Genomic DNA, 12,345 nt, shown 5'->3' with positions numbered 1-12,345 from the left:
TTATGAAAAAGTAGAGTATTTTACCTGTATATAGTCAATGCTATATGCATGGCACAAACAGTTCAAAATACAAAATGTTTACTTAAAACTATCAGAAATTTTTAATTTCTTTTTCTTCCTATAGCTTGAAAATATCTATGGCTATACATAAGTCTCATAGAGATGTAATGTCTCCAATGAAATAAAGATGTCATACTCAACTTTTGCTCACCCTCCTAGCAGATAATAACCATGAATCATTTCTTAGAACTGGGTTTTCAGGTAATAGGTAGGGACAGGCTGTGCCAGTGGTACACTTCACAATCTTAGAAACATCTTATAACCATGATACATTACTCTGATATCTCTTTCAGTCTGTGTCAAGAAGATAATAAATGTGCATTTTACACAGAGGACTAATACGTGGGACTGTGAGTTGAATAGCATCTCCTATCTCTCTATTCACTCACAGCTTGAGGAAAACACTCAACTGTCCTCCTCCAGAGTAACAGCATGCTATTGGTATCCATATGTTTTAGACGTATCACAGAGTGAAATGGTAATTATATGGTCACTCTTTTACATCTCTGGCAGATAACTGTACTCTATTTAGAAAAAATCATTACTTTGAAAACACCATTTGCAGGTGAAATTCATTTTGCTACTATGCTAGGAAGGCAATGGTAACTGAAGGAACCAGGAAGGCGCTCTCTGGACTTGATGGAGGTCTAGCAACATGGACCCAAATAAAGTGCACTTTACTTGGAAAATGTCTATTTGTTAAAGTTACGGGGGAAAATACTGCAAATTAAACATCGTTTGGAAAAATTATCTCTATTTAGCTAATTATCTGTCACATTATACTATTGGCTATAGCAGCCCCAAGCAGAGGTTAACTGATTACAGCTTTTATAGCTGAATTCTTTTCATTAATTATTTATTTATTTTTGGCTGTGTTGGGTCTTCGTTGCTGCGCGCGGGCTTTCTCTAGTTGCGGTGAGCAGGGGCTACTCTTTGTTGCAGTGTGTGGGCTTCCCATTGCAGTGGCTTCTCTTGTGGAGCACGGGCTCTAGGCATGCAGGCTCAGTAGTTGTGGCGCACAGGTTTAGTTACTCCGCAGCATGTGGGATCTTCCTGGACCAGGGCTCGAACCCGTGTCCCCTGCATTGGCAGGTGGATTCTTAACCACTGCACCACCAGGGAAGCCCTATCAGTTGAATTCTTAAAGAGTTTCGCATCATAGAATTATGTAATTGTACTTTTGAAACATCACAGAAACCCAAAATGTACCCATTTGTAGTCATCAGAATGTGTAGACCTGCTGGGAGCCAAGCTGTGTTCAAGACCCCATTGAACCCAACCTTCAGTCATCCTTTGCATTCTTTCCACAAAGAAAACAGAGTGTCCTCTTAGTGGCCACTGAAGGATGCTGTTTTGCATGAAAGGAAATCAGGAATAAAATAATCAAAATCTTAAAAAGAATGAAACAATCATCCTCCACTTGGGGAAAAAAAAAGTTCTTAGAGAACAAGAGAAAACAACAGAGGCCTTCTGAAAATGTTTAGTGGTGCCAATAAAATGGCACAGTTAAAAAAAAAAATGACTTCGTCTCATTGTAGCAGTAGAAGGGTAGCTCCCACTTGTAGACTGTGACATCTAAAAAGAAACCCTGTTCCTTTTGTGCACTGAGAGTTTTACCAAAAGGCACAAAGTTCACAAAGAGATATATTTTCAGGTAAGAGAAAAAAATGAAGAAACTGACCTTGTTATCAGTTTATCAGTAGAGGTAACAGAGAAAGACATTTCAAGAAAAAAAAAACTGTTAGTACTAAAACACCTGTGCCCAGCTGGCACCCTTAATGCTCATTTGATGCTAACAAGGAAGTTACAGTTGCAGCTGTACATGGTCGTGGGTACCTTACACATCAAAATTCTAGAAAGACCATGGTAACCACTTTGTGAATATGAGATTCCACAAATCACAGGGAATTTGCACCAAGTGTCAGTGTTTATCCATATCCAAAAGGAAAGGAGAATCAGACAGCCATCAATAATAAACAATGACTCATCATTTCAAATCTAACATCTAGTGCCAACAAATTTATGTTTTGCTTAAACCGAAATATTTCTGTGGGCCTCTTAAGTCATCCAATAACTTTCCTATCCTATGAGAAGTGATATTAAGAATTAGTATGTATTTGGGGACCTCTGAAAGGAATTCACTAAACAAGTAGCAACAAATTACTACAGCCTGGGCTGAATGCTATTTCCAAATGATGGGCAAGGGCAATAAGACAATCCACATTCTATAAACTGCTTTTGTTACATGTTAATGACTGCAACAGTTTCTGTGCAGGTTTCAGATTAATGAGACAAAGAATACCAAGATTCATAGCATTAAATTTATTGAAAAAAAGAGAGTGGAAAGCAGTAAAAGTGAAGTTGCACCAGAAAACAAGAGTTATCTAAGCATCAACCCAGCATGAAAAGGGAACTACTTCTGATTTCCTAGAATACACCCCTCACAGGTTATTATTTCTGATTACCACGGCAGCATGCAGCATTTTCCATCTAACACTTTAGAAGAACGCTTGGTCACACCATGCTCTGCCTTATTAAACGATCTATGTTGAAACCATTCATTTCCATTTCTCTTACATCTGTAAAATGTCAAGTAAGAGTGATAAAAGAGTCATTTACCCTCAATTTTCTCAATCATGTAAGGTTTCAGAGAGAGTGCATTAGAGCTCTAAAATAATAAGCTAATATATTTTCTCAATTTTCCCTTCCTCCTGCATTTTCACTAGGGGGAAATCGACTGCTGATAGTATCTCCTTTTAAGTTCAGGAGGCTTAAAACTGTTGCTCTTTAACCCCCAAAAATGTTCTCAAACATAGTTATTTTCTGAGTAAACATCTTTCAAAAGAAAAGTTCTACAAAGATTATAAAAACTTTCCCTGGAATGCTTATAAAGGGTAACATAACAGTAGGTATGGATGGAAAAGAAATAGTGTTGTAAGAACTGCTAAAAAAAGAACAATCAAATGTAAGTGGTTTCTACCGTATCTGCCTCTTTTTCACCTTCTTCTACACGTGCAAATACATACACAACACAATAGATTTCAACAAGTTTAAGAAGCAAGGAAGCAATTACAAAGAAGCAAAAAATAAAAGTCAATCAATCCTTGTTTTACAAAGAGAGTAAGTAAGCCATAGACATCAACAGGCTATAGGAATCTTCCTCCCCTTATTCAGTGGATTTTTTTTAAAAAATGTTTCTAGACCTCTAGTAGGCATAATTAGTATTTCATGTCACGAACATATCCTGTTCAAGCTAGTATAACAAAATGAAGATGTTATGAGGCAAATTATACTCCAATCCTCGTTTTCACTGCATTAAGATTTTGCAAAAGAACTACAAGGCGATTGCAATCAACTACTTACACGTGGAAAACAAAACATGGCTGTCAATGGGGAACAAAATAACCTATCTAGAAATACTCTCTAAAACTAACTTTAAAAAGCTTTTAAATGAGTATTAAAATTGATCACGTTTTAGGTAATTTATCTTAAGCATACTACATATGCAACTGCATTAAAAAGTGCCCAGAAATCAAAATTATATTTCAAAAGAATGTATTCATATATATAAAACAAGCCAGAGTCCATAACAGTGTCTAAAAGAAGATTTTAACTTTTTTTTTTTTTTAAGGAACAATGGTTCATTCCTCCAGAGACGATCTTTCACATCATAATCATCCTTGTTTGGCATCACCAATGACTCTCCAAACATCAAAGACAAATTCATCTGGGAACGCAAAGTCTCCAAGGGTTTCATCAAGTGCCACAGCAAATTTATCTGGATTACCTTTGTCCTTTCCAGCTTCAAACATTGTAGTAGCTATCAAAAATAATTTTTAAAGATTAGTGATACATGAAACAGCATCAGAAGACTGAGAAAAATGACACCAAGGCAAAGTACTTTCTAAAAGTAACATGCATAAGTCTATTCCCATAGATATTCTAGAAGGAAATGCATGTCTATGTGCACCAAAATCCATGGGCAATAAGGTTCATAGGCAGTATTATTCACAACAGCCCGAACCCAGGAAGACCCCAGTGATCTATCAGTAGGAAACTGAATAAACATAGTATAATCATACAATGAACTTATACACAGCAATGAAAATGAACAAACCACAGCTAATATACCAGAACATTCTCAAATCTCCCAAATGTGACATTAAGCAAAAGAAGCCAGACACAAAGGAATCATACTATATTATTCCATTTACATAAAGATAAAAAAACTGGCAAAACAAACTTATGGCTAAGTTGGGAAAGCAGTTACTTTTGGAGAGGAGGGAACAGGCAATAATTGGGAGAAAGCATAAAGAGGGCTTTTGAGTACTGGCAGAGTTTTATTTCTTGACATGAGTGGCGGTTAAATAAGTGTTCACATTGTGAGAATTTTGTGTTGTATACTTATAACTTGTTCATTTTTCTGTATGCATGTGTATTTAGCATTAAAGAGTTTAAATAATAAAAGTCATTCATTCATTCAAAAAAATTTTTAATAAATGGAACATGCATAGATACATACTTCTAGTACAAATTAAAATAAGATACTCTCTATCATTACACATCAAGGTAGCAAAGATGTTTCAAACAATCTGTCTTCGGCACCCTGGTTTGCATCTTCTACCCCTGCCTTCTCCTCCATCTTGGAGCCCATCAGGTGGGAGCCTCTGGTGTCCCTGTGGGTGGAGCAAGAGCTCCTGTGGCTAAGCCTGGCGGGAGACCCAGAGTACATCCGCTCCCCACCTCCCCATAGTCACTAGCTTTCTCCGTCCCCTCTGCCACTCCCCCACCCCCAACTATAAAAAAGACAAAGGATAACAGTTTGCAACGGGGCAATCAAGGCAGGGAGAAGGGGAGGAAATGTGTCTCCTCGTAGAATCAAGGAAACTTTTATCCCCCTTTCCAGTTTGGGATAGAAAGCAAAGATGGTGCCCTTGTTCTGTTCTTCTAATAAGTTGCCTGGATCCCATATTTTATGTCTGGGGAAGCAGCATCTTCAGGAGTACACATTCCCATGGGACTTGTCCCTCCTGGCTGGGAGCCCATAAGGCTCAGCTGGGTTTTTTCTCAGCCCCCTATAAGCACTAGCTACCAGGAAGAGACAGTGTGGATGTGATCTGGGACTTGGGTGAAAAACCCCCGGGTAAAAGGGGAACACCAAAGCCCAGCCTCTTTTTCCCTCCCAAGTTAAAGTTAAACAAATCAAAGGTTGTATGATTTCTCTGAATGAGCCGAGAGGTCTGGTCTTTCCAGCTAAAATCCACTAGGGCTCTGGAGGGCATTTAAGAACTGTTCCTCACCTCGAGCAGCTCAGTACTAACACAGCTAGGCTGGGGGGAAGGGAGGAGATGTGGCCAATAGAAGGGCACCACAATCAGAGCAGAAGTGGGATGTGGATGGGGTGACCTGGGGCAGGGGTCAAAGCCCTAGTTAAGGTGAGGAGGGCTTCCACGTGGCCGGACAGGTTGGTGTAGGGTGGAGAGTCCAGGTGTAGTAAGGAGGGCATGGCGGTGGGGGAGAAGAGGACAGCAGCCACACTGATGAGAGATTGGTTACACACAAGGGCACGCATCACATACATGTATGTACACTGAATAATGGGAACCACGTTTTGTCACTGTCAGAGAAAGATAAATAGGAAAAGGGAGAAAACTAGAATGATTGCTGCTAAATTAGCATTGTAGAGATCAGTGAAATTTTTTTTTTTTTCAAAAGAGAGATTAAAAACTGTAGAGGTAAAGACATGAACACAGGGCTTCCGTGGTGGCACAGTGGTTAAGAATCTGCCTGTCAATGCAGGGGACACAGGTTCAAGCCCTGGTCCAGGAAGATCCCACATGCTGTGGAACAACTGAGCCAGTGCACCACAACTACTGAGCCCGTGTACTGAGCTGCAACTACTGAAGCCCGCGCGCCTAGAGCCCATGCTCCACAACAAGAGAAGCCACCGCCATGAGAAGCCTGCGCACCACAATGAGGAGTAGCCCCCACTCGTCGCAACTAGAGAAAGCCCGCATGCAGCAACAAAGACTCAACGCAGCCAAAAATAAATAATAAAATAATAAAATAAAATAAAAAGACATGAATACACACATTCCTCAATCCACTGTGGGGACCTGGGAGCAGTGACACCCAAATAGCAATGAGCACACAAAACACCCAGGTCTTGGTTCCCAAATATTATTTTCCACTAAAAAGAATCAGAGTTCCTCTGAGAAATGGCTGATTCCAGGGCTGGAGCAGGAAAAGTACAATATGAACTAAGAATAACTTCTGCCAGAAAGTAAGAAAGTCTCAAAAAAAAAAAAAAAAAAAAGGTGGGAACATGTGAAAAGACATAGAAGTCAGAGTGGAACAATGCCCACTGACCCAATGAGGGATAATTTGAGCATCAGAATAAGTAGTGATGGTCATAGATTATAATCCTATTGAACAAAACAGCAAACCATGAATCCATAATGAAATGATTGGTTGATTGACAAACAGATGGATGAAAGGTTGGTTGGTTGATTCATGAGGAACAGGATATTTACATAGCTTCAAAATATCTCCTCACCAAATACTTATTATGAAGAGAATAACTTTACAGTGGAGAAGCTTAGTAAATACCACCTATACAAGTCATCAATAAACAATATCATAAACAGAACAAATCAAAATCCCGTGCCTCCAGATAAGATGTAATGAAAAGAACACAGCACCACATTTGTGATATCTCTGCCAGAGGTGTAACCTGAATGTTATTATGGAAAAATAATCCAAAAATGAGGAACATTCTGCAAAATAACTGGCTTGTACCCTCCAAAAGTGTCAAGGTCATGAAAATCAGGAGTGGAAAATGCTCCAAATTGACACAAGTAAAAGTAACACATGATTTTGAACATGCTCTTTTGCTGTAATGGATATTAAGGCACTTGGTGAAATGAAAACAGGATATGATTAGATGTTAGTAATGTATCAATGTTGATTTCATGATTTGGATGGTTATATTAGGGCTACACAAGAGAATACCTTTGTTTATAGGAAATATGTACTAAAGTATTTGGGGGCAATTGTATATCATTAATTTATTCTCAAATGGTTCAAGAGAAAAAAATTTTGTACTGTATAACTTTTCTCTAAGTTAGAGATTGCCTAAAAAAAATATTTTAAGCAGTTAAAAAGTGAGGAAAATTGAAACTCTTCATTATCATCTCCCTGTCTCCCACGTTGCCCCAGGCTTCAGCCATGACCCAAAAGCTTCTCGATTTACCATTAACCTAGAAGCAAACACTTCAAAAGCAAGGAAGGTCCAGCTGCAGCTGGACCTTCTCCAGCCCAAGGGTCTGCCAAGTTTACTAAAACTTCTATATATATATATATTTTTTTTTAATGATATGCCAAGGCTGGCCAGGATATAGTGAAGCAAACACTCAAATATACTGGTGTGGACTTTGTAAATTTGGCTTTTGAAAAACAATTTGGCAACAAGTACCAATCTTTAAAAATGTTCACATCCTTTGATCTACTAATATTTCCACTTCTGTGAATCTATACATTTTTTTCTCCCAGCTTTATTAAGATAAAATTGATATACATCACTGCATAGGTTTAAGGTACACAGCATAATGATTTGACTTATATACATCATGAAATGATTACCACAATAAGTTTAGTGAACATACCTCATTCACATAGACACCAAAAAATATTTTTTTTCCTTGTAATGAGCTCTTAGAATTTACTCTCTTAACTTTCATATACACCATATGGCAGTGTTAGCTAGAGTCATCATGTGTACATTACATCCCTAGTACTTATTTATCTTATAACTGAAAGTTTGTATCTTTTGACCACCCTAATCCAATTCCCCTCCCTCTCACCCCCTACTTCTGGTAACCACAAATCTGATCTTTTTCTATGAGTTGGGTTTTTTGGTGTTCTATTCTTAGATTCCACATATAAGTGAGATCATACCGTATTTGTCTTTCTCAGACTTTATTTCACTTAGCATAATGCCCTCAAGTCTCATCCATGTTTTCACAAATGGCAGGATTTCCTTTTTATGGCTGAATAATATTCCATTGTATATATATCTCAACTTCTGTATTCATTCATCTGCCAGTAGATACTTAGGTGATTTCTTAAGTCTATTTTCTTAGGCTATTGTGAATATGCTGCTATGAACACAGGGGTGCAGATATCTCTTCAACATAGTGTCTTCTTTCCTTCACACAAGAGAATCTACACTTTTTTTTAAAATCTTAAAAACAGAAAAGAATTTAGGAGAACATTTTTATTTTAAAAAAACCTAAGATGCAGGATCATTTTTTTTATTTAATAAGGCACAGGATCATTAAGTCACCTCTAGTGTGATGAAATATATTAGATGAAATATTTGATGAAATATTTTGAAGTAATTTTAAACAATGTTTATAACTTTGTAATAACTTGAGAAAATCTTTTCAATATTTACTGAAAAAGCAGTACATAAATTTTATATTACAATCACACTATGTTTTTACAAAAATCTCTACATAGGATGGGTAAAGGGAGTGTATGTTAAAGCAATTATAATCAAATATTAACGGTAGAATCTAGGTGACAGGTATGAAGTACTAAAAAGTCTTTCAACCATACTGTATGTTTGAAAATCACCATAATAAAATATTAGGGAGAGAAACTTCTACACAGACAATGAAAGAAAATTTTAAATACAGTAGATACATTCAAATTGGAGAGAAAGTTTTTGTTCTGGTTTTTTTAGCTAGGGCCTGTTCAATGCAGTAAAACTACGGCTGACTTACAAACTCTGTGCCCTCATGGGTACCAGCTATATTTTGGAAATTATTTCCTAAGCCATTGAGAAACACTCTAATGTCTATAAGTAATGCCTCTCTTTCAACAGCCATAGTATCATAGTCAAGAAAGGAGGAAAGAGGCCCTCAAAGCGCATTTCCACACAGTGAGATAAGAAACCAAGTGTTCAGGAACCGATGTTCTGTGTCCCTCCTGTCCTTAGGTGGTCTTGCCTTGGAGGTCTTAGCCACAACCCCAGCTTAACCATGGCTTGCTGCAGAGAAGTCCCAAACCTTCACTTCCATCCCTGACTTCTCTCACGAGTTCCAAATACCCCTTTCTGAACAAGGGGTGCACACGTCTCCCAGCTTGTATCCCGTTAGCATCTCAACCAGCATGTCCAGAAACCAAACATCATCTCCCCTTCCGAAAAAACCGCTACTCCTTCTCCCGTTGCCACCACTGTCATTAGTAGTGCAATCATTGTCCCTGTTACTTTCTCTTCTTGCCTGTGTACCAAACACTGCCTCCCCTTGATTCTACCCCTGAAACCTCTCTAGCCTTCATTTCACTCACACTGCCACCATGCTACTTCCTTAATCTCCAAGTCTAGTCAGCAAACCATCTCCCATAGGGACGTTAGATTTCTCTTCCTAAAGCACAGCTCTGATCCTATTAGGTAATAAGACAAAAGGACCAGGAAGCTCCTTTCCACCTCTGAGACTGTCTGTGTCACTCGCATATATGAAAATATTCCTTTGATTGCCAACGCATATCTTAAAAACTCTAAACCCTGTCTGGCATTCTGATCCGAAGTACCCCTGGTTCCCATATGGCTTACTCCTGCACTAACGCTGTACCCTTAGAAATCTGACAACTCAAAAAGCCGTCTTTCCTCCTTCCTACCTTCGCCCAGGATAGCCTCCTCCTAATCACCAGCTCCACCATCAAAATCCTTTCTCTCCTTCAAGGCTCCTCCCTCCATGAAATCCTGTGTCCCCAGCTGGAAGTGACATCTGCATTCCCTAAAGCCTTCTACCCGTGCTCTTCAGACTTGAGTATGCAAACATATTGGCTGAGATCTTGGCAAAGTGCAGATTCTGGTTCAGTAGCTCTGCAGCAATGCCTGAGATTCTGCATTTCCAACAACCCCCAGGTAATGCCAGTCCCCAGACCACACTTTGAGGAATAAGGACTTACAGTGTACATTTAACATTGTTCTGTGCTGTCATTATTTTCATCTACATATTGCCTCTATCAGAGAATAAACTCCCAACAGATCTTGAATAGCTTACTCAGTCTTTTATGCCCAGGGAAAACTAGTTCAGTGTCTTATGTACAGTAAATGCTGGTAGCTGGGTAGGTACAGGAAGAGTCCTTGTAATTACACTTAAATAATTTTTGTACCCACACAGTTAGCATGCACTCACGAAAGTGAAGCCCAGAACTCTGATCCTGTAGCCAGGATGTGAAAGAAGAGCAAAAGTAGGACTCAAGTTCAGAATTTTGCTTAGACTACAATTCTAAATATTTCTCATAGGGCTTACAGACAGCATTTACTGAGACAGTTACCTAAAGATCATACTGACATGAGGGTGACATACAATCTCTTTGAGGAAGAAATAAGATGCACACAGATAAAAGATATAAGAAAATCTACAGACCCTTCAGAAGCAGAAATTAACAGTGCAGATGACTGACGCTCTTAAATGCTGGAGGAAACGATGACCAGGATCAGATGTTCACTGATGGACACTGAATCAACCAACCTCCCTCCCTCCCTCCCTCTCTCTTTCTCTCTCTCTCTCTCTCACACACACACACACACACACATTGGCTGAAAGAAACAACTTGGTGCATGTTTTTTGGCACCTCAGGAAGCTCAGCAGTACTGGCTAGCGCCCTGAGCCCAGGAACAACATATCCTGGACCTGGCCGACTCTGACTCGCCATCTCTGGTTTGGGTTGCTTAGTCACAAAATGAGAAAAATGATGGCTTAAGATGCCCAGACAATAACCTTACAGTCCAAACTATATAATCTCACTCATGCTGGCACAGCAGAGAAGAAAACCTCCCATACACTAAACACAGCCCCAGAACTGCTCAGACCTCCTATATGTTTCTACCTCTACTACACCACTACCATTATTACGGGCAATAATTGTTAGTAATCATTGCTAAGAATGATAATAGCTATACCTATTATTTATGATGTGATAGAAACTTTATACATATTTAATTTAATGCCTTGCCAACCCAGTAAGGTTGCTTTTTATCATACCCTTTTACAAAGATACAGAAATTATGACTCAAAGTTAAATAATTTGTCCAAGGGCTAAAGCTTCAAAAATGATATTGGGACTCCATACTGCCTGTGAAGTCACTATTTTTGTGCCTCTTAACAGACATTCGGTCAATAAACATTTACCAAGGATTTACTCTGGGAGAGGCACTGTGGTAGGAGCTGGGATTAAAAGCTGAGTAAGTTATCTCCCTTCAAGGAACCACCGGTCTTGTAGAAGCAACAGAAGTACCAATTAGGCAGCTTCAGAGTTCTGCTGGAAATACTGTATGTAATACAGTGCTCCAGAGATCTTTCCAAAACCCATAATTTGCTTATGTATTTTAAAAGAAATTAAGAATGGAGCATGCTCTGACCATGTTATGAACTGCTAACTCATAAAGTATAAACATAGATTTTAAATATTTTTTACAGGAGAAATAAATGGTATTATTTTATCCGTTTTGGTAAAAGACTGAATCTCTGATTTAAGAGAAAAGCAAAAGAGGGCTTCCCTGGTGGCTCAGTGGTTAAGAATCCGCCTGCCATTGCAGGGGACACAGGTTCAAGCCCTGGTCCGGGAAGATCCCACATGCCACAGAGCAACTAAGCCCGTGTGCCACAACTACTGAGCCTGTGCTCTAGAGCCCACGAGCCACAACTACTGAGCCCGTATGCCACAGCTACTGAAACCCGCACGCTCAGAGCCCGTGCTCCGCAACAAGAGAAGCCACGGCAATGAGAAGCCCACGGACCACAAGGAAGAGTAGCCCCTGCTCACCGCAACTAGAGAAAGTCCGTGCGCAGCAACAAAGACCCAACGCAGCCAAAAATAATAAATAAATTTATGAAAAAAAAGAGAAAAGCAAAAGAAACTTTAGCAAAAGGAAATATTTTTTTAAGTTTTATTACATTAACATAGTGACAGCCACTAAAATGCTTTTAATATGTTAACTATAATAGATTTGCAATATGCCGCAATAATATTTAGCACCTGAATACAACCTGGCAAAAAATATTCCACTAAAATGTAGAATTGTTGCACCACATATAGCAGCTAAGTGCTGACATCTAGTGGCCATACTGAGAATATCTTTATATTATTACCACTACTAAACAACTTTCACATCATTATTAATGACAAACTTATATTGGTGATACAGGTCAATCTGTATTTTCCACTAAGTTTTTAAATACTTAAACATAACTTTTAGCTATAAGACAC

General features: G+C 38.8%; 1 protein-coding gene across 2 annotated transcripts in view; it reads right to left on the bottom strand.

Annotated features, from left to right (window-relative positions):
• Positions 1-455: 455 nt before the first annotated feature.
• GIPC2 (GIPC PDZ domain containing family member 2) overlaps positions 456-12,345 on the bottom strand; it is an 89,642-nt gene continuing 77,752 nt past the window's right edge. Inside the window, exon 5 of one of the 2 annotated variants that reach the window (XM_007191790.3) lies at positions 456-3,880. In XM_007191790.3, the coding sequence (XP_007191852.2) occupies positions 3,735-3,880 (146 nt within the window). In that variant the 3' untranslated portion in view covers positions 456-3,734. The remainder of the gene's footprint in view (positions 3,881-12,345) is intronic. The other variant, XM_007191789.2, reaches the window with a different exon arrangement.

Source organism: Balaenoptera acutorostrata, chromosome 1, assembly GCF_949987535.1.
Source record: "Balaenoptera acutorostrata chromosome 1, mBalAcu1.1, whole genome shotgun sequence".
NCBI lineage: Eukaryota > Metazoa > Chordata > Mammalia > Artiodactyla > Balaenopteridae > Balaenoptera > Balaenoptera acutorostrata.
Note: the sequence above shows the minus strand (reverse complement) of the source record. Positions and strands in the feature narration are given on the sequence as shown.